Below are 15,937 nucleotides of genomic sequence, written 5' to 3'. Positions count from 1 at the left end.
AAGATCAAATAATATATAAGGATGAAATAATGTATCAACTCCAGACAAAAATTATTGGGGAAGGTCTATGTACATATTAAATAAAGATTAAATGTTAGTATATTAAATAAAAATATTAAATAAATATTAAATATTATATAAAGCTCAAATACGATCTAAAGATAAAACCTTTAAATATATGAACTCCAGAGTAAAACTCGTGGAAAAAATGTTTATGTTCTTATTATATAAATATTAAATACTAAACAAAGCTCAAATATCCTATAAAGATCAAGTATTAAAATATATTAACTTCAGAAAAAAGTATTGGGGAAGGTCTATGTACATATTCAATAAAGATTAAATATTAGTACATTAAAATAAATAAGAATATTAAATAAATAGTAATCATTATATAAAGCTCAGGTATTATATAAAGATAAAACCTTTGAATACATTAACTCCAGACTAAATCTGGTAGAAAAGAGTTTATGTACTTATTCTATAAATATTAACTATTGTACAAAGCTCAAATATTCTATAAAGCTAAGCTATTTAAATATAGTCACTGCAAGCAGAAATTAGTGGAAAAAAGGTTATATAGTATTGAATGTTTCTACAGCAGTATGTAAAGATTAAATAGGATAAAAACATCAAGTGTTAAAATACATTAACTGCAGACAAAAGTGGAAACAAGTTAATATACCTGTAACATAAATATTAAATAATATACAAAGCTCAAACATTATATACAGGTCACATATTAAAATACATTAACTCCAGACTAAAACTGGGGGAAAAGAAGTTTACACACTTATCCTATAAACAGTAAATCTACAAAGCTCAAAGACGATACAAAGCTCAACCATTAACGTCTATGAGGCGCAGGCTCCTCCTGTGCTGCAGCTTTTCTCCTCAGGATGAAATGGAAGTTGGCCTGGGTGTTCATGGCGTAGAACACGTTCGCCTTGGGTGGGATCGCCAGCTCTGCAAGAGAGGGAGCAGAGCCAGCGTTAGTTGGCGCACCACTCAGCCTCAGGGGTTTATTCTCACCGGCAGCTGTGACAACGTGTCCGTGGCGCTTCTGACGTCGCTTCGCGTGTCACTCTTGCCGTCAAAATGCAGCAGAACTGTTCAAGCAGCAGCAGCAGAGTTCTGCTTCCCCACCTTTGTCCTCGGAGATGATCTGTACCAGCTCGTAATCCTCAGCCGAGCCACACTGCAGGTTGTGCTTCTCCAGGGCCCTCTGGATGACAGCAGGAGCCTTCTCTTGGTTAGTCAGCTGCAAACAGAGTTGCAAGGAGTCGGTGACTAAGTCGTAGGTTCTGCCAGATACTAAAACATGCTCTTTGTGACACCTGGTGGTTGATTTAGTTCAAGACAACAGACACTGTTCTAGAAACGCAGCAGCAAATCACAGCCTCTGCTCTCCAGAGCACCCACTTGGAGAGGTGAGACCTTGTTCTCAGCAGCCGTCGAATCCACAGCAAGAGCTGCCCCAGCTGCTGTTTGCAGACATCCATTGATCCACAGTCTCCTGTGCTAAACACTTTCTTTGATGTCCTGCAAAGATTCGGGGCCTTGTAGCTGGGTTTGCTGGGGAAGGGGCACCTTGTGTCACAGTCACACACCCCAGTGCTGAGCTGGACACACAACAGCCGGCGCTGGCAGAAGAGCAGGGGCAGCAAAGCCGGCACCTGCTCACAGTGCTTCACTTGGCATTGCTGATCAAACACAAGCTTCAGTTTCAAGACCAGAAACCTTGAGAGATGCTCTTTGCAAACCTCTCTTTCATCCCCTGCTCCACAGGTTTTGATTTCTAACATTTCTCATTTTCCCTGTCAAGGAGGTTTCATTAGTGAATAGGCGTTTCCAAAACTAAAAGCACCATATAAGTCACCTGGGGTGAAGACATCACCCACAGTAACAGCCTTTTGCTGTTCCCTCCACTCACCAGGATGCTCTTGTAGATGTTGCCACTGCTGTCCTCTTCTACGCTGGTCCGGATGACGCAGCTCTCTCCGTTCTGGTGGTTGTAAAGTGGCAGCACTGGAGGCGCTTCCTTAGCGGTAATGGGAGTCACAGAGTCGGGGCACTTCTTGGAGCACTTGTCATCAGACGGCAGCAAGGGGGGAGACGAGATCAAACACATTTATTACCATTTAATTGAAAAGCTCCAAAAGCTAAAGATGACACTCTTCAGCGCAACAGCCTTAACGAGGGCTTCAGCAACCCAGTTAAGGCAGCTTAGGTCAACAGAGCAGAGTCTGTAGGACAAAGCTCCCTGGGAACGGAAGCCAGCCCAGACAAGGCTTGGTCTGGGCAGTTCCTGGCAGGTCAAACCACAGGGCTGGCGAGCTCTGACCCCACCTGCTTCTCCCTTGCTCAGCTGCTCCGCCTGCCCCAGGATTAGGCTGGGCTGATGCAGATGAGCTTTCCCCCCAAAACTGCCTTTCCCAGAGCTCAGGGCCCTCCATTCCACTGCACGCAACGCTCTAGTCAAGACCCGCAGGCTTGGGCAAGCGCCTGGGGCCGCCGGCAGCGTCAGCAGCCTCGCACAGGCTGTTTGTGCTGAACACAGGGCCCAGGCCCTACCTTGTGCTGAGGCTCCTCAGCAGTGTCGGTGGGAGGGACGATGGTGACGGTGCTGTCCCCAGAGCTCCCACCTGGAGCAGGTTTGGGCTGCGCGTTGACGGGTGCGCTGTGGGCGCTCACCCCCAAGCCCAGGAACGGCCTAGGGGAGAAAAGAAAGCACAGCAGAGCTGGGCTGAGCAAAGCTGGCACTTGCTTCAACAAGCTGACCTGGTGGTGTGTTCTCCTAGCTCGAGTGGCCTATTGTTTGTGTGTGTAGATCAGATTAGACTCTATCCTTATTTACTCTGTTTTGCTACAGCAGATTTGAATTGAATTTCTAAGCCAGCACTGAAATTGTTCCTTTGTCTGACACCTTAGGGTTATTTCTAATGTCTTTACTCAATAATCCTCATGACTACTTACGCCAATAGAAAGGGACAACAGAAATACGTATTTCTAGCTGGTGGTGCCTCCTTACAGCACTGCAGTGCTCTGGATCCCCAGCCAGGTTTGTCAGCTGGTGTTTGATTTATTCCAGTTCATATTCACGCACCAAACCCCCCTCCCCGTTGCACTCACAGGCTGAATCTCTTCAGCGCACTCTTCTGAGCTCTGCCCGATGCGATGCTCTTGTCAGCAGCTGCTTCAATTTCCCGTGAAAGATGGAAACTGCAGAACAGGCAATACCATTGTTAAATATCTCAGAGTGGCCATATTTGAGAAGCCCTGGGCCATTCCCACGTCCCAGAGGGCTGCATCCCCACAAGGAGGAGCGCAGCTCTGTGCGGGTGTATTTCCACTCTCCGGGAGCAGCTCCTGGCAGCGCAGAGCTCAAGGCTGAGAGAACCTGAACCTGCCTGCGGGGGAAGAAAAGCTGCTTCGCCAGCCGGGCTGAGACCCTACCTCTCCTCATCACTTAAATGCCGCTGCCTCCTAAACCACTGCAGGAATTTCTCATCTCGTGTCATGCAATAGCTGTTACATGAGGACTGCAAGAGCTTAATTTGGGCGATTACGTCAAATTCCTAAGAAAACAAATAATAAAATAGGAATTCTAATTAGAAAAATAAAGCCAGTCTCGTTAATACACTAAACGCACGCAGCAACAGATCCGGGACAAACTGAGTTTGACCCGCAGGTCGGTTTCCGTTGAAGAAGTGACTATTTCAAGAACGTGCTGCTCTTCCCTCACTCCACTTGCACACACACTTGCCCAAAATAATTCTGTCCGAGATCCGGCGCGACTGCCGTGGACAGAGGAAACCCCGGCACCTTCGCTCCTACTGAGCTCTGACTAACAAGGCTCAGGCCGCAAGGAAACGCTGAGCCTTGATTTCTCAGTCCCAGGTACCTGCTTCGCTCTCTGCACCTTTTACCCACAACCATTTACTGCAGCACAAGGAACATGGTCACAAACTGTATCTTGTGGCCAGCACACAGAACACACGTGTAACGTGTTCCCGTGAACACCAAACGGGGGGAGTGTGCCCCAGACGTAAATCCCATGGCAGCGAGTGCCCTGCAGCTCCTCTTCCCCTGCTGCCCGCGTCTAAAAGGAATTTCTCTTCGCGCGCTGCCCCTCACAGCCCGGCAGAGGTTCACAGCGTGCCGGGGATTGTTCCTTCCTCGCAGTCCTCAGTAACCTTAGCGGCTGCTGGATACGCCCGAGCAAAGACAACAGGCCTCGCCAAGAGAACGCTCCAGCAGAGAGCGTCAGGAGCTAACGATCACAGAACAGTCAACCTTCCACTCACCCTTCGCCGCTTCTCAAAGTTGATCAGGCCGCCCTGTTGAAGGACAGAGAAGGGATCAGAGGAGAAGAGCACAGGCTCGGTTGGAGTTGATCACAAACACGATGAAGTAGCGACACCAAGGGAAAGGCCAGAGCTGCCCTGACCAAAGGCTTCTACAAAGACCTGTTTCCAGCTCTAGGATAAACCACAGCACTCGTGTCCCCGAGTCTATTTTTCAGATAGATTCCTCCATTTTTAAGAACTGCACTAGAACCCAGTGGAAGATACAGGACCAGACACAGTGTCTGGAAGGGAGGGAGGATATTTAGGATTCCAAAAATTGCCCCAAATTACCTCGAGATAGTCCTGAAGGGCTGTGTCCAGCATGACGAGGTCTGTGAGGAAGGTACCCAGGTAAGGTACCGTGCCCTGTGTGACTCCCTGCAAACGGGCAGAGCAATGGTGGATTAATTGACTGAGAAATAATAATAATACTAATTAGAATGCTGGAATACTCCTGTGCTAGCAAACAAAATACAACTAGTCTGCTTCACCAAACAGTGCTCTTGTAAATGATGCTTTCATGACATCATCCTCAGTATCTTGGCCAGCGGTTCGTCTCTGTACAGAGCGGTATAAAGGCAAAGTGCTCATTCCTAACTCATCTGCGTCAAATCTCGCTGTGCAGCACCTCTCGCCCCAGCAGGAAAGCCCGGGATTTACAGACCCGTCTTCCCCAAAGCACCGCAAAAGGGAGTTAGGAACAGGTTAGGAACAGGGCTGAGCTCGGCTTTGGGTGAGATCACAAGCCTGGCGACTCAAGCTCATTCCCACCTTCATCAGCAGCTCCCTGCTCGTCGCAAAGTTGTCGCAGTCGGAGAATATTTCTGAAAGATCTTCGAACATCAGCATTATGTCCCTGTACAGGAAAAGATTAAATCATTTAAGTTGTTTGTAAGCACTCCGAATCAGATGGGGTCCTATTTTTTTCTCATGAATCGTTAGCAGTTGGGTACATAAAAGATAAAAGCACCAAAACACATCCTGTGACACGCTGCACATGTACCAGGAACCTTCCTGGGATCTTCTGGTGCTCCCAGGCCCTATTTGACACAAAGAAATGCCGCAGGGACGCTGACCCTGCTGAGGGCTCTCAATCGCGCTGCAGGTATGAGATTCTTGGAAGCAGGTGGATCAATGGGTACAAAGAAAGAGCACGGAGCTTTTTGCCTTTGTCTGGGGCAGCCTTACTTTGGAACGCAGGCCCAGGTCTTCTTCAGGCGATAAACAGAGGTGGACTGCAAGGCGGAAACAATGGCCTTCAAAGACGAAAAGCTGTTCAGGATCCTACATTGCTGTGAAAGGAGCGGTTAGAAACACGGGAGCATTAATCGTCAGCATCACCAATAGTCAGTGCTCTTCTGTCTGCCCCGTGTCCTGCTCGCTGCACATTCTCCCTGCTAAGCGGGCAGCTCCACAAAGACTGAGCCTCAAAAATATCACTCCCCCCTCCAGCCACCAAACACCTGATGACTTTGGCATTTCCATCTTGTTTTCCTCACTTTCGTCTATTTGTGGTGATGCTGCCCAAACTACAACAGCGAGGAGAGGAAGAGCAACGCTGCATGTGCTGTGACAGGGACAGTCAGCCAAACCCAGAGGGAACGAGAGCTCAGCTGCTCCCTGGCCTGGGCCCAACGCCAACAACCCCCCTCTCCCCTCCCAGCTCCACGGCACCCGCACAGGGAACGTCAAACAGTCGTGAACAAACGCTTTACACGTGCGATACGGATCCACTTCTCCAAGATCTTCGCTCGTTGCCGTGGCTTTAGTTCTCTGGTCTGTAGGACGGTGCTGACCACGCAGTTGGTGACGGCGTTGAACTGCGAGATGGTGGCTCTGATGCTCTGTGCCAGCTGTTTGTTCTCTTGCTTGTCCCTGCGGGACCAGATGCAGCCCAGGCAGTGGTGGGGCACAACGTTCTTGAAGAGTGTCTAGAGGGAAACAGAGGTGTCCAAGTCAGCCTGGATCGCTATTGCCCACAGCAAGAAATGCATGTTCACGGTACAAACTGGATCTGAATCTAATAGGGTATTAAAGGGGAAATATTGGTTTCCTCTTAGTTTAAAATATACACTTTGGTATAACTCTTTAGGCCTGATGCCCTAAAAGAACTGTCAGCTAAACAGTCCTGGCAAAACAAGAGACACCTTTCTATCACTTACATTACCAGGGGGAAAGATTTCTATATAATGATATTTTTGAAAGAACTTGATACAAAGAAACCAAATGGGAGCACTACAGTTAAAAGTACTTATACAGCTTCAGGTGAGGTAGCCTAAACTAGAGTCCAAATACACTATTTCTGAGGGGTCAAATATGAAACTTTGCAAAAGAGGCCACACAGTCTACATTCACACTGTAAGAAAAAGACAAACGACTTCAGAAGAACGGAAGGAAAAGCCCAATCAATGAAGCAAGTTTGGACAACCAAGCAGAGCTGTGCTCTGTGTCCCAGCAACAGAGCGGTTCTGGAACGCTAGACTTACATTGATCCAAGTTAAAAAACAAACAGACAAACAAACAATTAGAAGCCCAGAACTATTTTCCCGAGCATTTCAAGTAATACGTACGACCTACATACCGCGTCCATGTATGTCAGCTGTTCTGCCACCAGGTCTTCCTGGAACAATGAGAATTCTCCTGCACCGCTGATGTCCCGTTCCTCGTCGTCATCCAGGTTGCAGGGAGAAAGGCTGTGGAACGCGTCTGGCCAGCGTGGAGAACACGAGTCAGTGAATTTATACAGAACACAATTAATCACAGCAGATATTTGAAAAATCACTGCATCTAACAGCAGAACATGCAAAGGGACCTGCCCGCTGTAACGGCCTCACTGTGCTGCACATTTTAGTGAGAAAGATAAGGACCGGAAGATTAAATTGGCAAAGAGAAGGCAGAAGAAAAAGAAACAGGGAGAACTGAGCTGTTCAGGGTCTCTTAGCTGAGAAGTGCCTTAACCCCTTCACTAGCCATTCTTTGGGAAGAAAAAACCCACCAACCCCCCCAACAATTCCTTATTAACACTGCAGAATTTTGATAATCTACTTGTCAGCATTTACGCATTCTATAGCCTGAAAAACAGCTGAACTGCAAAGAGACAAGACTGCAATTATACCCCAAAATATTACGCTGAGAATGCCCTTCTGTCCAGATTTCAAGGGAAGAGGAGGAGAAGGGAGAGAGACCAGCTGGAAAGTTAAAACATGCTTTGCTAGTAGTACTGATGAGGAGAGAAAGTAATGCAAAATATACGAAACCAATCGTGGCTCCAGCAGCTGCAGGACAAGCACCCGGACGCCCTGGGCTGGACTCGGCAGTAAACCAGAGCTGGATTCAGGGCTGCAGGGCCTGGAACCAGGCCTAGGATCGCAGGCAGGCTCCTCTTCAGATGCCGGCCATGGACGAGGAGAGCGAGACCCTGCTGATCTCCCAGTTCTAGATGCTGCACAACGTGGGTGGCGCGGAAAACCTACCGAGCTGGTCACTTTGGGTCACCAGTTCTGGCCGCCCCTCCCGGCAAGTCCGCCCCTCTCACGGGATGTACACAATTGATCAGCGGCCTTGGCTGCCGCAGCACTAAGTCTAAACCTGGGCCTTTTCTGCACACCAGTCCTACCGTTATGCGCTCCAGAGCCAACGGGGTCTGAAAAACACGCAGCCAACGTGAGAATCATGCACATACAAGAACTCAGTCCCGCCACTAAAGCTGGAAGTTGATTCCAGTTCTCACTCACATACTACGTGAGCTCTTACGCCTTTTCGGCTCACGGCACCGGAAGCTTTGTGCCCTGGATAAGGGGACGCGTCAGGCTTGTCGCTGGGAGAACACCCAGACAGCAGAGAAAGGTACTTTACCATCATTCTCCAGTTCTTCCTTCTGGAACTGCTCCAGGAGGCTCTGCGCCCTCTTCTCCGGGTCAGAGCCGGGCATGTTCTTCTTCAGGTAACTCAGCACCTTCAGCAGACACACGTAGTCGGGCGGCTCTTGGAAATCCTCGGCACATTGGTCGAGCCAGGCTTGTAAAATCGATGCGATCGCACTGTGAGCAAGTTCAGAGAGAACATATGGGTTGGATGCAGCAGGTATTGATGCAATCCTATGCATCTGTACCTAATATAACAACAGGAACACTGAGCCGTTCATGCCCCACGTGAAGGCAGTATGGACACTTCTGTGAGCACAGAATTTAATTTGTTCTTTTTATGCAAGAAATATTATTAAGATAATACTTCAGAGGAAACTAAAGGCTGCTTCTTCAATTACACCTTGAGAAACCAGCGCGGTCATTCAAATACATTAAAGATTTTCTCTGCGTTGTATTATTGGATGCGTTATGAGACAGCTGATACTCGGCCTTTACACAAGCTCCTTGAAGCACACAGGGCTGTGAATTGTCAAAGGAAACAACAGCTCTGCTGCCCACGTCCCGCTCCAGCACCGAACCCTGACTGGGGCTCGCTGGGCGCTGCAAAACCAAACTTACGTCCTGAGCACTGTGCTGGATTCGGGCGAACTCTGGTTTCCACATTCTTCAGAGCCCGAGGTTTCCAGGTTTCCGTATCTGAAAAAATGAGATGGCTGTCTAGAGGAACCGCTACTGAGCAAAAGCAAAATCCCAAATAGCGTAAGCCATATACAATTGGCATGAACATATACATATTGGCATATTCATATACAATTGGCATGAAGACAAGGGCTTCATGCTGGACAATTCCACGGTGGCTGGGGACGCTGAGGCAGAGATGAAGGCTTTGCACATGTCCCCGTGCACTGCAAAGCAAACCCAGCCTAAACCAGGCAAACCCGTGGTGCCTCTGACAGGAGCGGCGCAGCCACAGCCACAGGGAGCTCAGCTGGGGACACTGAGCCCCCAGAGACCTGCGGGGAGAGCCCTGGCGGCAGCTGGAACAGCTCCTTTCCAACCACACCGTGCACCTCCTTACGCAGGGGTGACGAGGAGTTCATGGTGCATCTGAGTGTGAACATTTTAATGGCTGCTCAGAAAACACCACAAACCCATCAAACCGAGAACTGACTGCCAGACGGAAGAAATAGGAATCTGTTCCAGGTGTGACTTTCCGGCCCACACGTATTCTGGTCTTTTTTTAAGGGAAAAGCTGTATTGATTTTCTTGTGTCGGTCCCAGTTTGGTTCCTTAGCGGTCAGACCACGCACACTTTCCCCACTCGGCGCTTAAGCTTTAATGAGAGCTGGGATGTGGGCAGCGTGCATTTACACAAGCTGTGTTTATGCTGAAATCCTGAAGTTTGCAGGATTGTTGACCTCTGTCCATCAGGTTATTAACTCCATGTCCACTAAAAGCAGGGGAGGAAATGCCTGTCAACATCCCCCTGTCGTGTATAATAAATGATGGCTCAGTTTCCATTCTGTGCCGCCTCTTACCTGTCCAGGAGCAGCTCCAGGACTGTGCTGGTGGAAGCAAAGGCCCTGTACGTTGAGAGGAAGATGTTGATGTATGTAAAATCATTATCTGCAAATGCCGTCGGAAGCGTCTCCACCAGCTTTTCCAAAGTTCCAGCTTTCAGGGCCCTGCTTTTGCACGTCTCGTGCGGGCTGACAGTGTGTTCTGCGGGTAACTGGTCCCCTTCAGCCTACAAGTGGAAACAAAGACAAAGCACAAAACTCAGACAGGAGCCAGAGCCCCGACACAGCTTGCACAATGAAACACAGATTCCATTCCACCTTTTCACAGGAATAGTCCATCTCCAGTTACTACACAATTTTGTCAGTTTTGGCTCTCCAAATACCAAATGCTGTATCAAATACTGGAGGACAATGAAGACATTTCTTATTTAAACAGGCAAGTGTTTCCAGTGCTTAAGCTGTAATCTCATGGTTGGCTTTTGAACTGACCATTCTCTCCTAACAGGGCCAACCATTCAAAAACCCCGGATGCTTTCTTAGCATCAAGAAGTTTAAGAAAGCTTTATTAGACTTCCTGCAGCATGAAAGATCTAAGTTCCTTCACTTACTGGTACCTCTACAAGAAGTTACAAGGCAAGATTTCAAGCTTCTCAGTACTTAAACGAATTGGTAATAAAGCCCAAGTCACTCAAAATGAACAAAAACTTTTGTATTCCTTTCAACACGGGTTCTATGATATTTTCAGTTAGAGCTGCATTTCTCTCAGACACATCCAATGATTTACCAGCCAAGGCTTTTCAGCTGAACAGCCTCCAAATCACTCTACAAATGCAGCATGACTAAGAACTCTTCCCTTGCGAATATGACCAAGACCTGGCAAACTCCTTCTACGTACGAGGAACAACACCCCTGGAATGGGAGAAAATTCTAATATTTCTAATATTTCTCCTAGGAGAAACAGGAGGCAGAGATGGGAAATCTGCTACTCAAAGTCTCTATACTACCAACCTGGACACTACACCAAAGCAAGTTCTTACATTATTGCCTTTGATGCTGAAGAAAATGTAGAAACATGGCAACATAACATGAAAGTTCTCCCCACCTCCTGACCCTCTGGCTCAAACTGCCACAGCTGCACTGATTGCAATGAAGTGAGGACACTTGAATCAGCTGGGGACCTGGCCACCACGCCAGCTTTACTTACCCCGAGCCATCTTGCTCCTTCACTGGCAGGCTGCTGGATCTGCGCTCTTCTCAGGGTGTCACAGTCAACAGCGCCTTCTTGTGCTTCCTCAGCTCCATCCTCAGTTGTGCTCTGCCAGGAAAAGGGCAAAGAGAAACAAGTCAGAGAGAAAGGCACATGGTCCCTGCACAAGCGCAGGCTGCAGACACCAGCATGCCAACACCGGGATCTCAAAACACCTCAACAACACCCACTTAAGTCACCACTTTTTAGCTGCCTTTAGTTACCTGGGGTTTTTGGACTTTTAACTGAAAGCACAGAGGAGCTGAGAGCACAAATTACTGCACAAGCCCAGGAAAGAGGTAAGAACTAAACCAGAGAGTCCAGATCTCCTGAACCCCAGCACTAACAGCCGCTGCATTAACATGCTGATACACGTTGAGGAGTAAAGCACTAGAGAACAGATGTAACAATTAACTTCAGAAATACATATACTGGTCCCCTGCAACCACATAATGTTTCTTCTTCATACATACCACTTGAATAATTAAATTTCAGGGCTTTACTAACTACCACAGCCTTAAGCACAGCAACAACTCAATTAGAAAGGATTTGAGTGCAGTGCAACCAAATCCTCATTTGGGGAACCTGGGGCTTGGGGTTTTTGAGGGTTGCTTTTCTGTTTGTTTTTACCTCCTTTATGTCTAAAATATCCCCTAGTCAGATAGAACTGTCTGCACACCAGTGACTTGCCTCTTGAACGCTCTGTGGAACCTCCACATCTTCCCCAGGTTGGTTCCTCACATTCTTTTCCAGGCTCTGTGGAGTCTCCATGTCTTCTTCAGCTGGCTTGCTCGGAGTCTCCTCTGTGCACTCTGCAGTCTCCACGTGTTCCTCTCTTATCTTGCTTGGACTCTCCTCGTTGTGCTCTGGAGTCTCTGCGTCTTCCTGTGTTATCTTGCTTAGACTGTTCTCAATGCGCTCTGGAGTCTCTGCGTCTTCCTCTGCTGTCTTGCTTGTAGTCTCGTCATCTTCCTCTCTTGTCTTGCTTAGAGTGTGCTCAGTGCTCTCTGGACTCTCCTCAATGTGCTCTGGAGTCTCCACATCTTCCTCTCTTGTCTTGCTTAGAGTGTGCTCAGTGCGCTCTGGACTCTCCTCAATGCGCTCTGGACTCTCCACATCTTCCTTGGTTGGCTTGGTCAGAGTCTCCTCAAGGCTGTGCAGAGACTCCACATCTTCCTCGCGTGTCTTCCTCCTGGGTGTCCTCCTCCTTGGTCTCCTCCAACATCTCCAAACAGACAGATTCCGAAAGGAGAAGTTCCGAGCCTGTTAGAAAACAACGGAAAGGCAGTTTTGAATTGCAGATAGCAACACATTTACTTTTAATGTCCTTGCAAAAGTACCAGGACAAGATCATATGAACCCTGATCTTTAGGCACTATTACAATGCAAAAAATAGGTCGTATGACAGAATAATAGAATCATTTTGATTGGAAGAGATCATCGAGTGCAACCGTTAAGCCACCCCTGGCACTGCCCCGTGTCCCTCAGAACCTCATCTACGTGCCTTTTAAACCCCTCCAGGGATGGTGACTCCACCGCTGCCCTGGGCAGCCTGTTCCAATGTTTAATAACCCTTTCACAGAATCACACAGTGTCAGGGGTTGGAAGGGCCCTGTAAAGCTCATCCAGTGCAATCCCCCCATGGAGCAGGAACACCCAGATGAGGTTACACAGGAAGGTGTCCAGGCGGGTTGGAATGTCTGCACAGAAGGAGACTCCACAACCTCCCTGGGCAGCCTGGGCCAGGCTCTGCCACCCTCACCAGGAACAAGTTTCTTCTCATATTTTAGTGGAACCTCCTGTGTTCCAGTTTGTACCCATTACCCCTTGTCCTGTCCCTGGTTGTCACCGAGAAGAGCCTGGCTCCATCCTCCTGACACTCACCCTTTCCATCTTGATCCCCATGAATGAGTCCCCCCTCAGTGTCCTCTTGTCCAGCTCCAGAGCCCCAGCTCCCTCAGCCTTTCCTCACACGGGAGATGCTCCACTCCCTTCAGCATCTTGGTGGCTGCGCTGGACTCTCTCCAGCAGTTCCCTGTCCTGCTGGAACTGAGGGGCCACAACTGGACACAATATTCCAGGTGTGGTCTCCCCAGGGCAGAGCAGAGGGGCAGGAGAACCTCTCTGACCTACTGACCACCCCCTTCTAACCCACCCCAGGTACCATTGGCTTCCTGGCCACAAGGGCCCAGTGCTGGCTCATGGTCACCCTGCTGTCCCCAGGACCCCCAGGTCCCTTTCCCCTACACTGCTCTCTAATAGGTCATTCCCCAACTTACACTGGAACCTGGGGTTGTTCCTGCCCAGATTCAAGACTCTACACTTGCCCTTGTTCTATTTCATTCAATGTTTCCCTGCCCAGCTCTCCAGCCTGTCCAGGTCTCTGATGGCAGCACAGCTTCCAGTGTCACCACTCCTCCCAGCTTGGTGTCATCAGCAAACTTGCTGACAGTCACTCTATTCCCTCGTCCAAATCGTTGATGAATATATTGAATAATACCGGCCCCAGTGCTGCCTCCTGAGGCACTGCACTAGATCATCCAGACCGCACTCCCTCCCATTTCTGGGAGGAAATGTTCCCAACAGCCAACCTGAGCCTCCCCCGGCACAGCTGGTGCCGTTTCCTCCCGTCCCGTCACTTGTCACTCGGCAGCAGTCACCAACACCCTTCTCTCGGCACTCGGAGCTGCCCCCCACCCCGGCCCCGTGTCACCGCAGCCCCGGGGAAGGGCGGGCGGCGGGGCCGGCTCGCTCCTACCCGTCCGCAGCAGGGCCCGCAGCTGATCCCGCACATGGCGCTGTGTCCGCGTCCGCAGGCAGGGCTGCTGCCGGCTCCGCCAGCCCCGCACTCCCGCTCTCTCTCTCTCGCACCGACCGCTCGCCCCGACGGCAACGGCGGCAACGGCTCCGGCGGCACCGCGGCGCCCGGACGCGGCCTCGCGGCAGCACGTGCCGCCCGCAGCCGGCCAATCGCAGCTCGCCGCCGCTCCGGGCACGCCCCCTTGCCCCGCCCTCAGCCCGCCGGCGTGCCCTTCAGAAGCGGGACGTGTGCGGAGCGGGGGCGGCAGCGCGGTGCCGCTGTCCGTGTGGCAGGAGCAGCACGCGTGTCATACAGCTCTGGTTTCCCAGCCCTTCCTCTCCTGACCTGTCGTGATCCCACGGGAGCAGTTTCTCCATTCAACCGCCCTGGTGTTCCTCACGGTTCTCCCCGCTGGGGGCTGGAGAGGGAAGGGACAGACGCGCTGCGGAGTTGTGTTTGACTTTGATTTCCCTAAGTAGAGCAGTAGCAATTTATTAAAGACTACTCGACACCACGGGTGGGGTTTTGGCTTTTTGTTGTTGTTGTTGTTTTGTTTTGGGGTGTGTGTGGGGTTTTTAGTTGATTTAGGAAATGAGTTATTAATAGTGTGAGAGCCCCATGTTGTGAGCCAGGTTCTGTGGGTTTGATCCCCACAAGAGGTCGAAGGGGAGCGACCTGCCGGAGTCCCTTGGGGACTCAGAGGAGTCCCCCTGACAGTCCCTTGGGGGGAGGGGTCATGTGAGAATTTTGGACCCCCCAACAGTCCCTTTGGGGGGATCATGCTAGAATTCTGGGATGAAGAGAAGTTCACCCAAGGAAAAAGCAAAGGATAAATGAACTCAAGGAGTGGACCCCCCAGTTTGTAAGAAAATCCTGGGGAGATACAAGAAAGAAACTAGAAAAACTCAGAGACATAAGGAGAAACAAAGAGTTGACTCATCCCTCATCCCATCTGTTGGGAGGGGACAGTTTATTTGGTGTCAGAAGTGGGATATTCTGTGAGAAGCGGTCTGGGGGGATAGGAGCCAGAGGCTCTAAAGGAGGACTGATCGGTGTGTGCCGGGTTCTCCGGCAGTAGGTCATGGCATCCCGGGTCAAGCCAGGCCTGGACTGCTCCCTGATGTTGAGTTCACTGAAAGATTATAAGGCGTGCCGGACTCCTGAGGGTCTTAGGTGGGCTTCTGGACGTTGGTCATCTCCAGATATTGTAACTGAGCAAATAAGGGACTTGGCAAAAGAAAGCAGATTTGAGATCTCTGCTGTTTTGGAAGCGGCATTGCTAGCTGTCCTGAAAGTCGAGCAAACTGAGCAGGAGATCATTAAATCACTGTAGACAGATTTGCAAGCAGAATGGTTTGAACTTCAGCAAGCAGAGAGGGAATTAGCTGATAACAAATGAATCACAGAAAAACTTGCAGAACAGCCTGCAAGACGCCTTTTAGTACCAGCTTTTTTTCTTTGTGGGTATCTGTTTGGATGTGTGGCAGTTTCTTAAGTCTTTGCCTGTTGTATGGTAGAGTAAGATCACAGATTGACCCAAAATGTACATTTTGTGACGATGAGCAATTTGGCTCTTGACTGTGTGAATGTGGTGATGGGGTTTTGTGTGTGATAGCTGTTGCTTTTCTTTCTGGCACGCTGGCTTTGTTCCGGCATCCGGACTTGCCCAGCTCTGTGATAGGCTGTGTGTCATCTCGGTGTGCTGGATTTGGCTCTTTTCTATGCGCAGCGGACGGGGGGTCCTGGCTTGGGGATGGCAGTTGTGGCGCCCCAGATGAGACACTGATCAAAGCCTTGCCCGGTCCAGCTCGCTGCGGCGGGGGGGGCAGGTGCCCATGGGCTCCAGCCGCACTGACCTGTTTTGTCAGGAGCCCCAGCGGTGCCTCCACCTGCTGAGCAGTGAGCGGTTCAAGGGTGCAGTGCTAAAATCAAGATATTGTCTTGAAGATGTGTAATTGTGATCTGTTAGCATGTTGGAACTTGGTATTTGGTTTGCGTGTCTGAGCTCAGTATTTTAGTTTGTATATTTATATTTGGTACCAAAAGAATTTGTTTGGGGAGATAATTACAAAATTAGAACCGGTTCCATTACTAAAGTACCACCTTGCTCCCCCTTCAGGTGCATCTGTACACATGGGAGTAAATTAGTGGGGGAA

At 49.6% G+C, this 15,937-nt stretch overlaps 1 protein-coding gene across 1 annotated transcript; it reads right to left on the bottom strand.

Annotated features, from left to right (window-relative positions):
• Positions 1–87: 87 nt before the first annotated feature.
• Positions 88–14,053, bottom strand: LOC102098145 (ral guanine nucleotide dissociation stimulator-like 1). Its single transcript, XM_065030627.1, has 17 exons — positions 13,740–14,053; positions 11,659–12,244; positions 10,940–11,157; positions 9,754–9,962; positions 8,834–8,911; positions 8,205–8,389; positions 6,931–7,055; positions 6,065–6,280; positions 5,538–5,641; positions 5,121–5,205; positions 4,641–4,727; positions 4,308–4,340; positions 3,457–3,578; positions 3,133–3,222; positions 2,575–2,713; positions 1,934–2,086; positions 88–1,261 (listed from the first exon to the last, which is right to left on the bottom strand). The coding sequence occupies exons 1-17, from the start codon at positions 13,773–13,775 to the stop codon at positions 1,094–1,096; spliced, it is 2,634 nt and encodes an 877-aa protein (XP_064886699.1). The 5' UTR covers positions 13,776–14,053; the 3' UTR covers positions 88–1,093.
• Between the last annotated feature and the right edge of the window lie 1,884 nt (positions 14,054–15,937).

This window comes from Columba livia, chromosome 15 (assembly GCF_036013475.1).
Source record: "Columba livia isolate bColLiv1 breed racing homer chromosome 15, bColLiv1.pat.W.v2, whole genome shotgun sequence".
Lineage (NCBI taxonomy): Eukaryota > Metazoa > Chordata > Aves > Columbiformes > Columbidae > Columba > Columba livia.
This window is presented reverse-complemented; position numbering and strand designations above follow the sequence as displayed.

Coding starts and splice junctions, on each gene's coding strand:
- LOC102098145 (XM_065030627.1), bottom strand. CDS start 13,775: ATGTGCGGGATCAGCTGCGGGCCCTGCTGCGGACGG. Junction 8,912..9,753: donor CTGGAGCTGCTCCTGGACAG/GTAAGAGGCGGC, acceptor TCATTTTTTCAG/ATACGGAAACCTGGAAACCT. Junction 3,579..4,307: donor ACTTTGAGAAGCGGCGAAGG/GTGAGTGGAAGG, acceptor TTGTTTTCTTAG/GAATTTGACGTAATCGCCCA.